A 19471-nucleotide genomic window follows, 5' to 3' on the forward strand; every position below is an offset into this window, starting at 1 on the left:
CTATGTGCCAAAATGCACACTCCCCTAATCCTGGGATAGACACACATCTGATCCTGCACATATACACACCAGCCTGCAGGTGATGGCTGCTGGCAAATCACAATATGCTACTGGACTACCTCCCTTGTTACAGGGCAGGCAAGTGCTCCTTGAGTGTATGTCTGCATTTCTCATAGAATCACCAGCAGTTTGGATATACATCAGATCTAACTAGGCTGAAAGCTTGAGAACCATCCTTAATTCAAAAAGGATAGCCTGCTGGCCTTAGCATGTATGACAAAGGCATTGTAAAAAGTGGCTTTGTACTGGCCATTTCTTGCTTGCTCTGTCTCCAGTGTTTTTCCTTTATTTTTTCTCCCCTCTACTCCTCTAATAAACTCATGTATTAAAAGCATTCAAGTAGGAAAGTGAGTTCTGTGGAGGATGAGGTTTTGGCCATTGCCTTTTAGAAGCACAGGCTGCTGGTTTCACTCAATTTTTATCATATACACAATGTTAAACAGGCAGCACAGCCACAAAAAATCCCCACCAAAACCACTCCACCTTAAAAATAAAAGCTAGAACAACTGACCACACACCATACTTTTACACTTAGTTGTTAAATTTGTATGTCTTGCAGGTACAATCCTACCTCTGAAGCACAGAAGGTCCAAGTAAAGTACTGAAAATGCTTCAGCTTCCTCTTTTTCACCTTTGTAATAGAGGTGGTAAGGTATGAAAGTTCTGAAGAGAAGCAGCAGAACATTGAATATTTTGGAAAACCCAAGTTCCTTAAGCTTTTGCTTTGCTGGAAAACAGTGGGGGTTGATTTAACAGCAATATTATATATCCAGACATTCTAATTTTAGTTTTCAGAAAAACAAGTGTAACTTCACAGGGTCAACACAACCCAAATTTATTCCCAGTTTTTGTAAGTAATTTGTTTAAGTCAGATAGTGCAACTAGGAGTAGGGGAAAACTGTGGTCTTGCAGGTCAGTGACATACTCTTCACTACCAACAGACTCAAATCATCTGCCTGACTGAACAACAGTCAGGAGACTTCAGCTCCCAAAATAATATCCAGTAAATCCACCGATGAAAATGGCTTGTTCAATTCTCACAGTTAATCACAGTTTCATAATTTAACTCATGGCAACAGTAACAAACTATTTACTGTTTCCACACCAATGGAATAGGCTGACAAGAATTAGAAACTAGGAACCCAAGTTTGGAACTTGTGTATCAACTGTTATGCAGGGATCTTTTTATTAGCATTTCTTCTGTATTAAACAGACCAGGCTGATGCTTTACACATGTTCAAAAAAGGCTGTGCTTTAAGCATACCTCCCTACCATTATTTTAAGCTACCAAAACCAATGTCAGCAATTGAGCCAGCAAATCTGGTGATATAATCCATGTACCAACCAGACTGTCAGAAAAGGAAAACAAGTCTTTTATTTGCCACAGTCATTCTCACATGCTGATGTTACGCACATGTTATTTCAAAAGACACGAGCCCTTCCAAACTCCATTTCTTTACTATTGCCTCACATTTCCCTTTAAGGGGATGATACATTCTGTAGAACCATCTTTTAACCAAGAAATCAGCAGTCATTTCTCCTGAATAACTTATTTTGATAAACCTTTTAATTCCCTTGGTACTTGGCAAGTATCTGGTGGCCATTGATCTGGTTGGTAAAAAAAGGATGGTACTTGTACTACTGTGTTTTAATTGAGGGAAGCATTAACCAAAATCAAAATACAACACAGAAACTAGGGGGTTTCATATTAAATACAGACACACAGACAATATTAGGTCTATATGTCATTTTGCTGGTCTGTTTACTGTAGTGGATAAAATTTCAACTCTTAACTCAGACCTGCCTCTCCCCAAAAATACATTTGTTTCCCCAAATACTATGTGTAAGAAACCGGGCCACACTCTTCCAAATACCTTCAAAGTACACAAATCGTAATACCTCAGAGAACATTAGGAAAAAAATAAAACCAATCCATATTCAGACAGCTATACAGCTGTATACACATCCCAGAAAAAAACACATTGCATAGCAATAGCAGAATGTATTTCTACCTAATTAGAACAGGTTTTGTTCTTGAACAGGATGACAGCACGTGATTACATGATACTCATGCAGGACTGCTGGACCTGATGACTACTGGAAAACAATATTATTTTTAGTTCCTTTTGAAGGCCTTTAACATTGGTTCAACCAAACAAGTTCAATGATCCTTTCAGGATGCTATGTAAGTTGTATAGACAATATAAGTAAATAAATTCAGGGTGAAAAATTCTCTGTGAGCTCTGCACCTGGAACCAGGCCCTAGGAAGTCAGCATCACCATACATAATTCAGTGTAGTAAAAGCGCTTCTCATTATCTTTCAACACCAACACTTAAGTACCACAGCAACAGACTGTAGCTCAGCAGCACCCTGCATCTGGTAACATCACACTGTTAGATGCTACCATCACCGCAGCATCATCCATGCTGACCTCATTCATGGTCCTACACATCCCTGACACCCCTGCTCCACACTGCTCCAGCACTGGCTGCCACAGGGCCCTTCCTGTTCCCAGCGGGAGGGCAGTGACTGTATCCTATTAGCAGAAAGAGGGAGATGCTGCTGACAGTTTATGGAAACTTTCCTTTTCCTACCCCATCAGCAATAATTCATGCCATGGAGATGCCTTTTCCAGCAGCAGTGTCATTAAAAGGACATCATCCGTTGCGATGCCAAAACAAAACAAATCAAGAGAGGGCTAATAAAAATGATTTTCAGTGTTTGAATCCTTTCTGCACCTAGAAAAACACTGATGTAAGAGAGGAGTAAGTAGAGATTTCCCAGCCTTTGGTTTAGATCAACTGAGGGTACTGGCAAAAGTGATTTTTTTAATCTTGCTCAGATAATGGATGGAAATGCCAATAGCAAAGTCTGCTTTGCATGGCAAGATTTCTCTTTGTGCTTAGAACACAGTTCTGGTTACCCCAATATCCAAGCTTGCTCATTTATGATTAAGGCTCAGATGTCATCAAACTGCTCAGTACTACACCACTTTCTCTGGAATGCACAATAAATTGCAATTACATCTCAAAAAGCCCTCTTTTTCCTTTAGAAAAAATTTATTTACACATTTTCATATAACATCTTTTGTTGACATTCTGCAAACAATACTGTCCAATAAGGTGCCGAGTTTTTCTTCTTGTGGAGTAACTTTGTACATCTGCAGAGAAAGAAAACCATAAAAGCTGTGTAAGGAAGAAAAAAATTCATCACATGTCTTCTAAAAATATGTACTCAAGGTTTGCCCTTCTCCCCCACTTTTTACACTGGAAATTTTAATCTTGTCATGACTGCAATATAAAATTGGGACTAAGGAACCATGGAAATTCTGAAATGGCAAGACATAAAGCTGAATGAGAGCAGCATTTTTAGCTCCACATGTTGTATGCTATGAGTTGTCCAGTTTTATGCATGTCTCCCATCATTACTTTGACCAACATGATCAAAATGATGTAAGTTACTTGAATTTTAAGTTACTTGAAGTTAAACACATATGCTTCAAGATACTTATCTAGCATATGGTAATCTGCTAAGAGCACACATGCCCCCATGCAGCTTCTAGCAGCTAATCAACACATTTTTAGTTCAGCCACCCATGCTGGGACTATTTATGTACTTGAGATTATGAAACTGTTCAGGACTGGAAATTTATTTTTAATTAAATGAATATTTGCCTGAGAAAACAGGAAGCAAAGTGTCTGAATGGTAGGCAGCAATATGGAATGTATTTTTATGTTCCAACTTCCTGACGATGCTAAGAATTTGAAGACTTGAAATTTATGTTGTTAGGGGTCTGACAACTAGAACTTTTTGCAACTGAAAATATTGTAAGTAAGAAATGATCAAGTTCACTAAAACAGGTTTCCAGTTGTGCTAAAGAAATACAGACCCTACAGTAATGCCCACTTTTCTCTATGCCAGCCATCTGTTTTGGCTACATACCTTTTTAACTCTGGCAGTGTCTGTTAGTTGGGGGAGTTCATTCAGAGAAACCTGCTGGCCTTCCACCTGAGATACTATATCTCCCAGATTCACAGTTTTTTCGTTGTCCACAACCAGAACAATGAGCACTGCTGTGTCACTGTCTGAAATGCCAAACTTCTTAAATGCATCTGAAATCTAAGAAAGCATGAAAAATAGGAAAATATTATGAGTCACTTTCTCACTATATATGAGTAACCTTTTCAGCTACAGGGTCAAACAGACTAAGAATATAAACTGTCAGTTTTACATTAACGTAATTCTGACAAGTTACAAGAGATAACAGCGTATTAGTGTTAGTAAAAATAGCTGTAACTTCTATTAGTAGCCAGGTAAACAGTCCACAGAATCATAGAATACTTAGGGTTGGAAAGGACCTTAAGATCATCTAGTTCAAACCCCCTGCCACGGGCAGGGACATCACCCACTAAATTGTCACCCAAGGCTCTGTCCAACCTGACCTTGAATGAATACATCTATTTAGTTTGGCTGCATGGACCTTGGCAACCTTGTCTAACAATGAAAGACATTTGTTCAGTAAATCTTACATTGTTGTTTGGTGAAAGGCTGAAAATAATTTCAGCATTGAGAGTTCTGGTCTTCATTTTACCTATCTTGTGCAGATGAACAGCTTTGTTGGCCGCCACAAGAATTTGAAAAGGATCTACAATCTGTAAAACACAACAAAGTTGAACAGAAATTTAACTTCCTATTTTGAACTCTGAAAATAATCCTGACCACTACACTTTGACAGCACAAGTCTACATCATAGAGGTGAAGAAATCAGTATTTTACTAGTTACTTCATCAATTCTTGCTCTTCTAAAGTCATGTGATTATTTCCTGTGTGGGGTTATACTTGACATAAAGACTATGTACTCTCAATCAGGTTACTGAAATCTTTTGAAAAAAGAATCACATTAATAAATCTTCTGTCAGTAAATTGTTAGATTATTTTTTCACCTTTCCTAACTACAGCTTTGCTAATTCTAACAAAAAAAGATCAGATTCAGAAACTAGTTATGGGTTTAAATGAGAGAAAAGGCTCCAAATATTAGGTTTTGGACAGCATTATGCAATCAGTATTGCATTTCACAGATAGAAGCAGGTTTAAATAGCTCCACCAAGCAGGATGTGAAGTGAACCAAGGCGACAATTGTTCTGGCCAATCCTGCCACTGCTTTTTCTTTCACACAGATGAACCCTTACACTGTACAACACCGTAACGAAATCAGAGGAGGGGCATTTGCAGTGTATAGCAGCAACTCGTGTGACAAGTGATTACAAGCATAGGCAGTTCTTCAGAGTTCCCACAGAGAAGGATTTCCACGCTGCGTTTAGAGCTGTAACGCAATACAAACGGGAGAGCATAGGCACGCAGGCATTCGCTCACCATGGCAGGGCTTATTAACGCTCCTTCGATGGACCCTTCCATGGCCTTTTTCCTTAGAGCAGCTGTATTTTTCACGTGGTTGAAGAGGAGGAGTGTGACGGTGCAGTCAGGGAACAGCTCCAGTCGATGCGTTAACTCCATCCTGCAGGACTGGCCCGGGAGCGCCCAGCAGCACCAACCCTACACCATTTACCAAAGCAACGAACGAACACGCACCCGCTCCTGTCCCGTATAAAACACAGTTTTACTAACACCATTCGCAGATGGTTTTCAGCGCTTCCCGGAGGGGAAGCCCCACGCATGCGGCTCCACGGCCGGAGGCAGGCCGCACCTCCTGACCCGCCCGCCGGTCCCCTCATCCTCCCCGCCCGGCAGCCACCGCCCGCACCTGGCTCCTCCTGCCCTCCCGTCCCGTCCTGGGCTACCGCCGCCCCCCACAGCCCCTCACCGCCGTCCGGCAAGCACCGCAGCCGCTGCCCGCACCGCCAGGCCCCACCTCCTGCTCCCAGCCCTTCCCGGAAGGGCGGCCCCTTCCGAGCCCTGCCTTCCCGGCGTGGCGGCGGCAGCATGCAGCGCTCGGAGGCCTACGGCTTCTCCGCGGTCATGAGCGGCGCGTTCTTGCTGTCGTGCCTGCTGTTCGCGGCCGTCAATCGCGGCCAGCGCGGGCCCTACATGGACGAAGCCTTCCACGTCCCTCAGGCACAGGCCTACTGCCAGGGCCGCTTCCTGCAGGTGCTGCGCTGAGCCGTCCCCGTCAGAGCGATGCTTTGTATGAACGTACCGCGGGCGTTTCGAAAAGAGAATAGTTTGTGGTCGTTGTTGCCCCAAACGCTGCTTTGTGCTTCTTGGTGGTGCAGGATACGGAGTGTTCAAATATTGTAGTCTAGTAATGCCAGCAGTGCACCAAGCATGCAAGCTGACAGAACGGGGAGCGGGTGGGCATGGTGTGGCATACCCTCCTGTGTGTCTCGGGGCCCTTTTCTGTGTGATAGCAGCCCATAACCTGTTTCTTTCTCCACTTCGCAGTGGGACCCTATGATCACCACACTGCCGGGCTTGTACCTGGTGTCGGTGGGAATAGTGAAGCCTGTGGCATGGCTCTGTGGATGGACGGGAAGCGTGGTGTGCTCTACAGGGATGCTCAGGTTTATTAACCTGCTTTTCAGTGCTGGCAACTTCTATTTATTGTATTTACTTCTGTCCAAGATCCATCAGAAGAATAAGGTATGGCGAAAGGAGAATTACTTTTGTGCATTCGTACATTTCATAAACTTGTACAGGCAGTTTTGATACCTCAGTGTATGTTTTGCTACGTATGAGGGCAAGCTTTATATAGCTGCAAGTACTGCTATCAGTTTGGCCAAGGAGGCACATTCTTTTTCTCCGTTTTTTGTTTTGATTTTTTTTTAACCTTTTTTTTCTTTCAGGGTGCAAACCTCTAAAAATGTACTTTGTGTGTAACAATAAGTAGCCCCATTGGAATAAAAGTTAGTACATATATAGACTTACTGTCCAAAGGTCTGAATGCTCATCTAGTTGGAATTGCTTTGGACTCTCCAGAAAATTTCAGCCACTGAATCCTGAGTGAAACCCTGTAAGCTGTGTTTAAACTAAAATCTGTTCTTCAGAAAGATACCAGGTTTCATACCAGTGTTTAGAACCAAAGAAAATTTCAAGTTGTAAAGTGGAGAATGATTCAGGGTAGAAAGGACCTTAGAAGATCCACCCTTCACCTCAAAGCAGGCCAGCCCTGAGGTCAGATCAGGTTGCTCTCTGGACAACCTGCTCCATGACTGACTGGCCTCATAGTGGGAAAGATTTTTCTTGCATCCAGTCTGAACCTCTCATTTCAGTTTATACCTATTGTCTCTTGCTCTTCCAGAGCCTGGCTCCTTCAGCTGGTGACATTCTCAGGTATTCGTAGGCTGCTGTTGAGTCTTCCCAAGTCTTATAGCCCATTAGCTATTTCATCTGAGATATGGGAGCAGTTATACTCCCACAATGATTTTAATGGCACAGATATGTGAACACCTGGCATATAAAAGAAGTTCGTGTATTTTCATTGCTGTATTTTTAACTCACCTGCAGTAATGTGCTGTACTAACGTTGTGTAGTCCGACACTCTGCATTAACATAGCAGAAGGTTAATAAAAATACAGCCTGTGTGCTTCTGCAATAATGGAGCCAAAGAGCATAAGAGGTACTATATTGTGTTAATTGAATTCTCAAGAATTATACTTAATTTGGGGTTGGTTGTTTGTTTTATGTTATTTTTATTGGACATTTTTAACCACATTTTTCTGCTTCTTCTCTAGGCTGTGTCTGGCTTCCAGAGAATCTTGTCTACATTAACACTTGCAATGTTTCCCACCCTTTACTTTTTTACATTCCTTTATTATACGGACCCAGGATCAGTATTTTTCACACTTTTTGCCTATTTAATGTGCCTTTATGGTAACCATAAAACTTCAGCTCTCCTTGGATTTTGTGGCTTCATGTTTCGTCAGACAAATATTGTGTGGACAGTTTTTTGTGCTGGAAATATTGTTGCAGAGAAGCTAAATGAAGCCTGGAAGACAGAGTTACAGAAAAAGAAAGATGAAAAGATTTCTTTCAGGAAAGGATCATTTTCAGATTTGATGAGAATATTGCAGTTTCTTATCAAATATCTCACATCACCTAAAAACTTAGTTGCACTTACTGCTTTAACTTGGCCATACATCATATTAGTGACAGGGTTCTTTGTCTTTGTCTTCATCAATGGTGGAATAGTTGTGGGTGACAGAAGTAGCCACGAAGCCTGTTTGCACTTCCCTCAGCTGTTCTATTTTCTGTCCTTTACTGTCTTTTTTTCATTCCCTCATTTACTGACCCCTTTTAAAATCAAGAAATTCCTTCTGTCATTACGAAAGCACCCTGTGCAGTACAGCTTAATCACTGCCATCTCTTTATTCCTGATCTGGAAATTTACCTATGTTCATAAGTATTTACTAGCAGATAACAGACATTATACATTTTATGTCTGGAGAAAAGTCTTCCAAAGACATGATCTCGTAAAATATGTATTGGTTCCAGTCTATATATTTTCTTGCTGGAGTTTTGCTGATACACTAAAATCAAAACCAATATTCTGGATCTTAATGTATTTTGTATGTTTACTAGCAGTCACAGTTCCTCAAAAATTGCTGGAATTTCGTTACTTTATTTTGCCATTTTTAATATACAGACTCAATATTCCATTTCCATCCCTATATAGACAGCTTCTGGAGCTGGCTTTTTATGTTGCTGTGAATGCCATAACTTTATATGTTTTTCTGAACAAAACATTCCAGTGGCCAAATAGTGATGAAATCCAGAGGTTTATGTGGTGACCTTTCCCAGTATGTTTTGCATTATGTGAAGACTTTTCCCCCCAGTTGGAATCGGGGAAGTAAGCTATTCGCTTATATTGTTGCAACTGAATGTGAGATCTGATATGTTGTCATGTGAAGGTATTCCATATATTGAATTTATGAGATGGAATTAAAACATTCAATATGAAGGGGAATTTGTGCACATCTTTCTGTAGTTTATGTGAAGAGAGATGTTCACAGTGATTTTTCATTATAATAAAATACTATAGAACAGTATATATGAGGATATGACAATTTGTAAGTATGTTTCAGAGGCTTCTCTTATAAAACAAAGTATTTTGGTGTTTAACATTTTTGTTACCTCTGCATATTTGCTGCTTGGATCAGGCCGTTTCCATCTAGGTTTGCTGGCAGGCAAGGTATGAACCACTGCTAAAGTATGTTTTCACAACTTCCTACATGCCACTGAATTGTCATGATTTCTTTTGTCAATAAATGCTTACATTGGTTTTGCAAGCAGAATGTAGGCTCTTAAATCATTAAAGCAGTTTGAAAATTTTATTTCAAACTGATATTTAGAAAATACAGTGGAGGCTGTGTGCATGTACCTTCTTTGGGGGAATAAATGTTATTATGCAACAAAAGATAAATTGCAGTTCATAATGTGACCTATTAGGAGGGAAGTAATTTATATATGTGAGACTCAAATGTGTCGTTACACAGTGGAATGCAGTCTAATGAATACCTTTTAAATAATCAGGCTTTTACGTCCTGAGGTTCTGTGTTCACAGGTTTGTACTGATGTAGGATCTGAGTGCACTCCCCAGTTGAACTGAGTGTTTGTAAGATCTTTGACATGTAATCTTAAAGAAGTACTAATGGCATTACTGAATTGTTCTTTTAAATGGTTTTCATATATATATACAGATCTAATGGAACTAGGGAATATGTATTTTATATTACAAAGGTAAAATACAATGTGTATGTGTATATATTTTTTTAAAAGCATCTAGTGTATTATCTTGAGAATAAAAGAAAGCTGTAATGGTTTCTGGCTGTAAATGACTTTAATTAGGCTCAAAAATATTTGATTGCTTAAAGTTAACTATTAAGCTGTTTTATAAATACAACTAAACCATGTGGCAGGGGAGGAGATCCAAAACTTCGCATGCTGTGTAGCATTTTTAAATTCTTTCTTGTTCTGTGATTAAAAGACAGCTGACAAATCCATGCAAACATATTATACTATTGCCATGCCAGTCACTCTGAAATGGAATTATTTCTCAAAAGGTCAGTACTGTAGAGTTATTTACTCACATTACTACTGTCATACTTTTTTTTCATTTTTCTTTATCAATCAATATCAATGTCCTGGCTCTGATTCCTTACCCATGCTAACTATGAAGAGTGTGGTTAACACAGATTCTCCTGCCCAATGTCTTTGCAGCCCTGTTTCTTCTAATGAAACCTTAAAACCACTCTTCAATGAGTAGGTTTATTTGTATTGAATTTAAGATGTTTTCCAGGTCTCTGGAGCCAGTATGTTAGTTGTTAATAATGTGTGTACCATAGGGAGAGCCATTTTTGATCACTCCCTATTTGATTGAACAAGTTGAAGGAACAAGAGAAACCTATAATGGGATACTTTGGTTCTTGCAGAGTCTGGGATATTGTCTTGTATTGTAATTTTAGTATGACAATTTTGGGAAGGGAAGTCTTGCATGCCTTCTGCTTCCAATTTTGGTTTTGTATGCCATGCTAGGAAAAATGTCAACAAGATGGAGAGCATCTGCATGTTTCAGTAAAAGTTCATTTATGTCCTGAAATATTAGTACTGAGCAAATTGGAATGATAAAATGGGAAGGGATGGGGGTCTGGTTAGAATTGTGAGTTGCCTTCTAGATCTGTTTTCTTGTTTGGCTTTATGAAGGGGAGCAGATACTCATAAGCTTGAGAAGATTTAAAAGTTCCTTACATAGACCGTCAGTGTTTTGTTTTGTCCAGCGTGTCTTTTGATGCTGGTATCTGAATGCCTTCAGTTATTAACACTGTTACGAGACAATGCTTATGCTTCCTACTTACTCTTAACTGAGATAGCAGCCATGTTTCAAGTTAGAAGAATCGAGTTTAAATGTATATAATTTTAATGTGTTTCTTTTGTGAAGAAAAGCAAATACAAAAAGGCCCAAAATTTAGAGCACAATACCTTTCTAAGAAGCTCCACATCACAAGATGGTAGAGAAATCACATGTAGAGAGATGTCTTTGAACTGTTGGGTTTTTTTTTTTTTTTTAATTAGTATTGTAAGATGGTGTAATATTATACCATGGGATTTCTATTAGGAGTACAATTATTCTCAAAATATTATAAAAGCTAATTTAAAAGAAAGCTGAGTTGCTATAAGCTTCAATTAAAATGGAAAGTCCATGAATTAGTAAAACATGAAAGATTTATTTTTAGAGTAAAGGTGTGTTTTCACTTTTGGTGATGAACCACAGTGAGTTTGCAGGAAATACTCAAAGTCAGCTTGAGTCAGTCTCAGAAATCAAGATGGTTGTAATTATATCATTATTAGTCATAAAGGGCTGCAAATTCCATCAACATCTCTTAGAAATTCAAGAAATATCAGTTAAAAGTGTTTGAAACTAGGTACTGGAATTAGTTAGACATCCTTTAAAATGTTGGAGCAAGTATTATAGATATTAAGGAGAATTTCTTTACTGTGAGGGTGGTGCAGTGCTGGCACAGGTTACCCAGAGAAGCTGTGGTTACCCTATCCCTGGCAGTGTTCAAGGCCAGGTTGAACAGGGCTTAGAGCAACCTGGTCTAGTGGAAAGTGTCCCTCAGAGGGTTGGAATTAGATGAGTTTTAAGGTCCCTTCCAACCCAAGCCACTGTGTGTTTCTATGATTATATGATCTTTTGGAAATTTGATTTTAATATTTTGCTCTGGAAATATTTCCATTGTGTTTGCTCACGATTTATTCTTCCGAAGGCTTGCAGAAAGGACCGTGTTTATCCTGGATTACATTGCCAAGGTCTTCTAGTTTCAGTAGAACCATAATTGCTTACTTTAGGTTAATTCCTTAGCAGGTGTCAGTTGGCAATGAAATTACTTACAACAGCATTAAAATGATAATTTATTGTAAATTTTATTAACCAGCTATCCATTTAGATAAAAATCACACTAATTTGTAATGTCCGAGGTGAAAACAAAAATAGCATAGCCAACATTTCTATAATCACTGGTTAAAAATAAAGGCTCGGGTTCAGTTTTTCTTGGACAGAAAGATTATAATTTTTAATATCTGTCAGAATAATAGAGAACTGAACAGCCACAGCATGGCTGAATTGGTTTGAGGTGGGAAAAACTCACCGCAAATAATTGAACACACGGGTTTTTCATTTTAGTTACAAGTATGTTGTTGTTCAGGAAGATAGGAAGTTTGTTTGATACTCCTGTATGCTTGAGAACTGTGTTTTCTGTTATCCGTTTGATAATGCGGTATGCTGTGAACTGTTTTCTGTTACTCATGAGCATTCTGTATTTCACAGAATCATAGAATCACAGAACAGTTAGGGTTGGAAAGGACGTTAAGATCATCCAGTTCCAACCTCCCTGCCATGGCAGGGACACCTCACACTAAACCATGTCACCCAAGGCTTTATCCTACCTGGCCTTGAACACTGACAGGGATGGAGCATTCACTACCTCCCTGGGCAACCCATTCGAGTACCTCACCACTCTAACAGTAAAGAATTTCTTCCTTATATCCAATCTAAACTTCCCCTGTTTAAGTTTCGTTCCTTTTAAGTTCTTTGTCACGTGTTCGTGTTCAAGACTAGGATAAATTTCACACAGAAGCACTATGTACACACTGAAATATTTTTCTGTTAATTTCCTTGTGAGTAGACAAATAAGATGAATTGTTCCGTATCTTGTAGTAAGAAGGATTCTGTATTCTCTGGGGACAGAAAGTTGCTATTTGTCCTGTTAATGCAGATCTGATTGTTTTGGTTTCACAAGGTGGCAGTCTTGTGCCATCTTGTTGAGGTGACCAACTGGTCAATGTGAAGCTGCTTGAAATCATAACAGCAGGGGTTTCGGCAGGACTATTTCTAAGAATATAGGGTTTTTTAAGTTTTCTTAGAAATCTTCCAGTTCTCTCATGACTGCTTGTTTTAGTACGTGGTTTAGCTAAAACGTCCTTGTATTTAATTTTAAATATATATCATACATTAAGTTTTAGGAGGAGAGCAAGTTTTGCTCATCTTTAAAGTGTCCTATTTTGACTTTTTTGGTATTTGTGGAAATTTCATGTCTGGTCTGAGAGAACAATATGAAACTTGAGAGCTTACTGTTGACGTGATGTCAGTGTTTAAACAGTGTAGTTGCTTAGAAAATTAGCAGATTTCCTTCTGCTGTTTGATTATTAAATTTCACAGCATCCTTCTTCACATACTCATTCTATTGATTGCCATCTAAAAAGAACAAATGGGAGGACAAATTGAGGAAAGCAGAGTAATTGTACTTCTGAGACAGGCACATGGTGATTTTCTGAAATACTCTTTTTAGCTGGATGTTGCATGTACAAGATATAAATACTCCAATATTGGTCTGCTGGCCCTATGGTAGTTGACATCCTGCATTTTAAATGCATCATCTAGTTTTTGTGAAATGAAAAAGCATAAAGCCAGAGTGTGTGAAAATTACTGTTTCCAGTTATCTCCAATTCTTTGACTGTATCACTGTCCTATTTTTTATTCCCCTGAAATGCTTTGCTGTCCTTGCCTATCTCATGTGAGATAGGGTATGGATCTTGGTTTTGATTCAGCACGGTTTGTATGTCAGCTGAGGCATCTTTTATGGAAAAACATCCTTCTTAAAAGAATGCTTTAGATGGATGCAGATAATTGGTTTTACTAAGAAACATCATTTTGCAAACAAAACGAATCTCTCCATGAGAGATTGCACCTAGCTAGCAGTGTGAAGCTAAAATGCTCTTAATTTGCAAGTTTTTGTACTTAAGCTCAGAGTATGCTCAGGACCTCATGCTGTTCCTTCCACTTCAGGGATATTTGGGATATGAGGTGCAGGAAGCAAGAGGAAAAAGATCTGTACAGATGGTTGTCATTGCAGTGCTGCCATAGCTAGGACTGTGCAACACTACCAGGAGCAGAAATGAGTGGGGTGCTTTTGGGGGGTTTGAGGCACTGCTGTATTTAGCGGTGCACTGGGACTTACTAAAGCAAGTGGTGATATGGGAGAGTAGTTTGTCATACATGAGTGGTAACATCTCCAGCTGGAAGGAGAAGCTGCTTGTTGCTGGATCTGGCCCCAAAAACTTGGGAGCTAATTGATTTGTTGAAAGATGTTTTGGATCTGTAAAGAAAAACTGTTCTTTACTGTGTTCAAGACATGTTGTGAAATTCAATTTACTTGAATTGCAACCGGGTGTCAGGAATAGGGAAGGAGTTCCTTCCATTTTCACATTGCTTGTTGCCCAGATACTCCAGTGTTTTTATAAGGCAAAAATTGTTGTATCTTAAAAAATAAACACTTTTAAAACAATGTCTTCATATGTGCTTTATATACTGCTTTTAAGTAGATGTAAATTAATATCACATACATACATTCAAAGTGTATGAACTCAATAGTAGCAGTGTGTACCTTCTCAAAGATGTAATTGCAAAGTTTCTGCCCTAGCTACCTTCAGATCTCCTCTGATGGGACCAGATTTCTACATTTTCGCATCGGCCCTCCTAAAAATCATAGAAGTAATCTTGTGAACATAAAATGCAAAAGGAATGGTTACAGTGATTATTGCTGACAAGAGTCCCTAATTTTAGGGCACTGTTTCAGGCCTGTAACTTTAATACATGTAAATCATGCTGCATTTTCCTGTGTTCCCATCAAATCTCAAACAAAGCATTCCCTGGCTGAATTGACATTTAAATGACAAGCTTGGAAACAACAAAGGAGGCACAGTCAGGAATATCACTGATTTTAGACACAGCGCTTCACCCTCTGGGTCAGTGCTCAGCAAATGCCACAACATTCTTAGTGGGTGGGAGTAAGCAGATTGTAACTATAGTGCTGGCAAAGAGTAGTGTAGGTGTTTTATACCTAATGTTTTCTTTGTTGCATATAGGATTCCTTAATCACTGCTCTGTGCACTCCTGTGCCACTGGAGCACTCTATAATTTTCATTACTGAGAGGATTATTTTACGTCAGCAGTCCACTGGGATAGTGGTGAAGGTGGGAATTCAGCTGAAAGATATCTTGTCAAACTATATTTTAGTGCCATCTATTTGCTAGAGCACAGCCTCTTTGGGCAGGGCACTCGCATGAGCTGGGGAGGCCTCAAATCTGAGATTTAGGCCAGAATGAACCGTGTTTGAGATGATTTTGCTGGCAGCCACTCTGCTAGCTAAATCTGAAACGTTTCAACCCAATACAGTGTGTTAACTTGGCTTTAATGTTTCAAGAAGCCTTGTGGAATAACATTCCCTGTCCAGGTCCAGACCCCAGGAAAAGAACCAGGAGCATGACAAAGGAAAAGGAAATTATTTCCTGGCTACAGAAAAGAGTTGTATTTATGCTCCTAAAAATGTATGGGTGCACATTTGCTTCAATAACAGTGAGTTTTATGCAATTAATTTTTACTAAGCTGGATATTTCTTTTCTGAAGCAGGGAAGAGTGATCATTTGCTTTAATCAAAAAGAAATTAAGTGATTTCACGTTTCTTAAGAATTAGGAATAAAATACATTCAGGATTTTGGAGCCATCTGTTGTCGGAGAAGAGCTTTACATTTGCCTTAAAGATAAATACTAATAATTGCCTTCCACCCTCCTTTACTACTTATAAATATACACTGCTTAAATTTTGGAGGGGAGGTGAGAGGATGAGGGGGGGTAGCGTTACAATGGCCTGATCCGGCTCTTTGCCTGACAGGAGGCCACAAAACTCCCAGAGAATTCCACCAAGGAGGGAATTAGTTTGCACATCATGTAAGTGAATCCTGTGGAGTTTAATATTTTGTAGCTGAAACGGAGCACATCTGAAAATACTCTCTGTGTAAAGCCATCAAGTAGTGATGAATTTGCTGTATCCTTTGACAAGCTTTCTCAGAGATTAATTACTTGTACTCTCGGGGAACTTTTTGCTCTAGTTACGAGCATTATGCTACATCTGTGCAAAGGCAATTTTCATTTTCCTCTTCTGCGTGTGCGTATTCACAGCATTTATAGTGGAATGTGCAGATCACAGCCCAATAGCCTCTTAGCCTACTGAACTACGGAGACATGAGGACCCTTGTGATCCAGATTGTTTTTCTCTGGCTTATTTTTCAGCATACAAAGAAGCATGATCATCAGAATTGAAGACTACACAACACTTCTGAGCTCTTCTCTGTTTTTGTAAGGAAGAAGTATCACATACTTAGACCTGTGTACTTTGCTTTGTTTAGGCAAAGCAAGCTCTTAGATTTGAGGAGCATGCTGCCTAACTTGTAGGAGAAGCATCACTTTTTGACTTGTAAAGTCATGCTAATGGATAAACCAGTCCAAAAGAAATATATTAACAATTCCTATCACAACTGCTTTCATCTTGCAGTGAAGTGGCTAGAGGTATACACATGGGTTTGTAGGAATAACCAGGGAGAAGCAAGCAGAGTTAGGGCATATGAAATTTCAGTTTGGCCAAGCAATTTTATGATTTGGCTATTTCCTGTAGAGCTCCTTGAAGTTAAATTCTCATGGAAGTAAATTTAGTTGATTGACTATTGTCTTGGTCTGTAAAGCCAGAGCCAGCTTGAGACATGATTTCTTTGTGGAGTTTGAGCACAGGAGTTTTCCTTTTCTTTCCAGTTTAAACTGGAGGTATTCAGGTGATAAAAATGGGTGGCTCTGGAAGGAGGTTCCCTTCGTTTTTCCTCAGGAACAAATTGCAGTTGCCCTGATGGGGCAATAAGTACTCTTTAATCCACAGAGTCAGCCTGTTTGAGGGCTAGTGGGCTTTAGGCTTTGTTTTAGCAAGCTATCAGATCAGCTAACTTGGCAAGAAACCTTTGATTTAGAAAAACAAATGAACACCACCACCACCAAAATCAGTGGGCACATTCCTCTTGGACTTTCAAATCCTAGCTGTGTAATTAAACTTCTTTGTGAATAGAGAGTCTTTCTGGGAAATAAATGCCAAACCTACTAGCAATTAAGGCTTTTATAAACCTTGGCATGCAATTATGGCTAAGATCAGTTACTCTAAGTTGTTTGTGACTGAATCTTGAGTCAAAGATGTTAAACACCTGCAAAGATTCTACCTCGCTATTTAAGTCCCACATAATAGAGTACACGATGCTCTTGAATTTTCTTGCCTGTCATTTTGGCAGAGAATAAGCAAACAAACAAGAAAAACCTTTAAGTCAGCTATAACGTCTGATAGTCTGCAGTTACTCGGCGTGTCAAAATCAGCTTCTAGTCATCACCTTTCCTTTGGCAAAGAGCTTTAAAAGATTTCTGGTAACTTTTGCTGTGATGGATCTCATGATAAATGTTCTTGGGCTCTCTTTGTGTTTTCTTTCACAATGCAAGATCCTCTTTACGCAACTGGCATTACTGGTTCTTAAATGAAAAATTGATTCTGGGGTCTTTTTTATTAAATTAAAGAAGTGTATATATATATACAGAAGTAGTGAGTAGTACTTGGACCAAATGAACGTATACTCTGCAGTCAAAATGCAGACAGTGGTATGTCTTGATAGAATACATCCAATACTTTATTTTCTCACTAAATCTAGCATAAAGTAAGTGGAATAGTTTGGTATCAGATTTAACCTTTCTTGTTGCTCTGCAAGTGTATAGTTATTGACAATTTCTTTGGTGCTTTGAACATTGAAAAAGGTAATTACAATCTAACTCTCTTTTCCATTACCTACATACTAAGTTAATTGAAACTGTAGTAAGTAGAACTTCATGAGATGGATCTATTTTCATTTTCAATACTTCATTCTCCAAGGACATTATCTAGAGGATCTAAATCAACAGGAACTACACACTAAGGAAATAATAATGCCCTCTTGAAACACTTCAGCTGCATGCTTTTGGTTTTACAACCTGAAGGAACAGGCATAAAGACTTTAAAGAATCTTTAAATTTGATCTATTCAGTAGGATGCATAATGATAGAAAATAAAATAGAGCTATATAGTATAAAAGACTACTTTTTTGCAAAGCTCCCATCTGATTTTTACAACAGTGAAACAATACAGGGATCGACAAAGCTGAAAAGACTTTTTTTGTAGCAGGTTGTTGCTGGCTTGTGTAAGGTAGAAAACAACCACAAGCCGAATCTGAAAAGGTAGGACGTAGTTGTGCAGGTGCTCATCTGCATCTTTATGGTCCTAAATACCTTTACAGATTGGATCTTTTTCTTTGAACCTTCATTAGGACTTCTGTATTTGATAATGAGAGCAAAGTAAGGGGTGTGCCTGGGTCGCATGAAAGAGAAGAAAGATAAAAGTAATGCTCTGTGTGTTTGCAGGAAGCTTGGACCAGGGATAGATCCCATGGTAATGGCAACCTTCCTTCACCTTGGCCCCTCAGCCTCCACTTTCACCCCTCTCTATGGTGCATGAACCCATCCCTCCCACTGCAGACTGTTCCTTTGGTTGCTTAGCTGTTCTTCCTTTGGGGCAACCCTCTCTTCTCCACATAAGCACATGTTACAGACTATCTGTAGTTGTCCTGGCCACCCCATTCTTGCTGCTGAGAAACAAAAGTCAGCACAGATTCAGGCAAGGATTTCAAGAAATGTAAATGTAGGCTGTACTTATCATCAGTTTGATGGGATAGCAGCAAAAAGACTTGCCAGGGAAGAGTGTGTAATCATCCACCCTGACTGTTAAAGCAAATTTTGCTGGAGTTTCACTTGTCCTGATTTTCATAGCTGTAGTAGGGCCTCTCCAGATGATTGATCCTTTTTAGCTAGGATGAGCTAACAGCCCTTTTGCCTTGTCCTGAGAGAATGGTTACAAAGTGGCTGAGTTCCCTATTGCTCCACCCTCAAAAAGCATTAAAGACAGCTGTAGAAGTACAGGTTTGTTCTTAACCCAGCTTGGCTTCCTTGTCTGGGGTATTACATTATTAACATCTGCTCAACCTGGAAATGGGTGGCTCTTTAGTACCTCTGAAGCCAAAGGGTGCTTTTTCATGTGTTCTGAACTTATAGAGTATTTGACTCTTATTTAATACAAATTGTGTAACTAAATCACCTATGGAAGATGTTCTCAAATGCAGATCTGCAGGTGGAGATTATGCATATATAATAAAGCAAAAGAGAGGTGAAACAGGCTGTCATAGATAGTGAAGTTGCTCTTTCTGCCTTTGATGCTGTTGCTGAAGAGCATTAGAGCAGCACAAAAATGGGTGTCACCTTCAGTATCCTGCAGCTGAGGGAGGAGCAGATCCAAACTCCAAACCACATCAGCCTTCTGCAGACTGAGAGAAGACCAGAGGGAATAAGTAAGTAAGTAGAACTCATCAGGCTGTGAACGCTTACAAGAAAAGAAGCCCTAGAGACAGACTGATATTTGCTAATAGTTGTATGTAGAAGTGGGAGATATAACAGGAGAAGAAACAGGAGCCTGGCAGCCCGGTGGTTTGAACCAGATGTTGTTGGAGCT

The 19471-nt window shown here is 39.4% G+C and overlaps 2 protein-coding genes across 3 annotated transcripts; one reads left to right on the forward strand and one right to left on the reverse strand.

Moving 5' to 3' along the window:
• Positions 1 to 3083: 3083 nt before the first annotated feature.
• On the reverse strand, positions 3084 to 6070 carry TPRKB (TP53RK binding protein). Of its 2 annotated transcripts, none has more exons than XM_031048345.2 (5): positions 5932 to 6070; positions 5436 to 5657; positions 4592 to 4714; positions 4005 to 4181; positions 3084 to 3222 (listed from the first exon to the last, which is right to left on the reverse strand). In XM_031048345.2, exons 2-5 carry the CDS (start codon positions 5574 to 5576, stop codon positions 3136 to 3138), a joined length of 528 nt encoding a protein of 175 aa, XP_030904205.2. In that variant the 5' UTR covers positions 5577 to 5657; positions 5932 to 6070; the 3' UTR covers positions 3084 to 3135. The 2 variants fall into 2 exon arrangements, with proteins under 2 accessions (XP_030904205.2, XP_005148476.2); XM_005148419.3 differs by having other exon boundaries at positions 5884 to 5945.
• LOC101880870 (putative Dol-P-Glc:Glc(2)Man(9)GlcNAc(2)-PP-Dol alpha-1,2-glucosyltransferase) lies at positions 5939 to 9800 on the forward strand. The gene is made up of 3 exons (XM_005148422.3): positions 5939 to 6167; positions 6462 to 6659; positions 7751 to 9800. Exons 1-3 carry the CDS (start codon positions 6003 to 6005, stop codon positions 8804 to 8806), a joined length of 1419 nt encoding a protein of 472 aa, XP_005148479.2. The 5' UTR covers positions 5939 to 6002; the 3' UTR covers positions 8807 to 9800.
• Positions 9801 to 19471: the final 9671 nt, after the last annotated feature.

Source organism: Melopsittacus undulatus, chromosome 5 (assembly GCF_012275295.1).
Source record: "Melopsittacus undulatus isolate bMelUnd1 chromosome 5, bMelUnd1.mat.Z, whole genome shotgun sequence".
In the NCBI taxonomy this organism is placed as follows: Eukaryota; Metazoa; Chordata; class Aves; order Psittaciformes; family Psittaculidae; genus Melopsittacus; species Melopsittacus undulatus.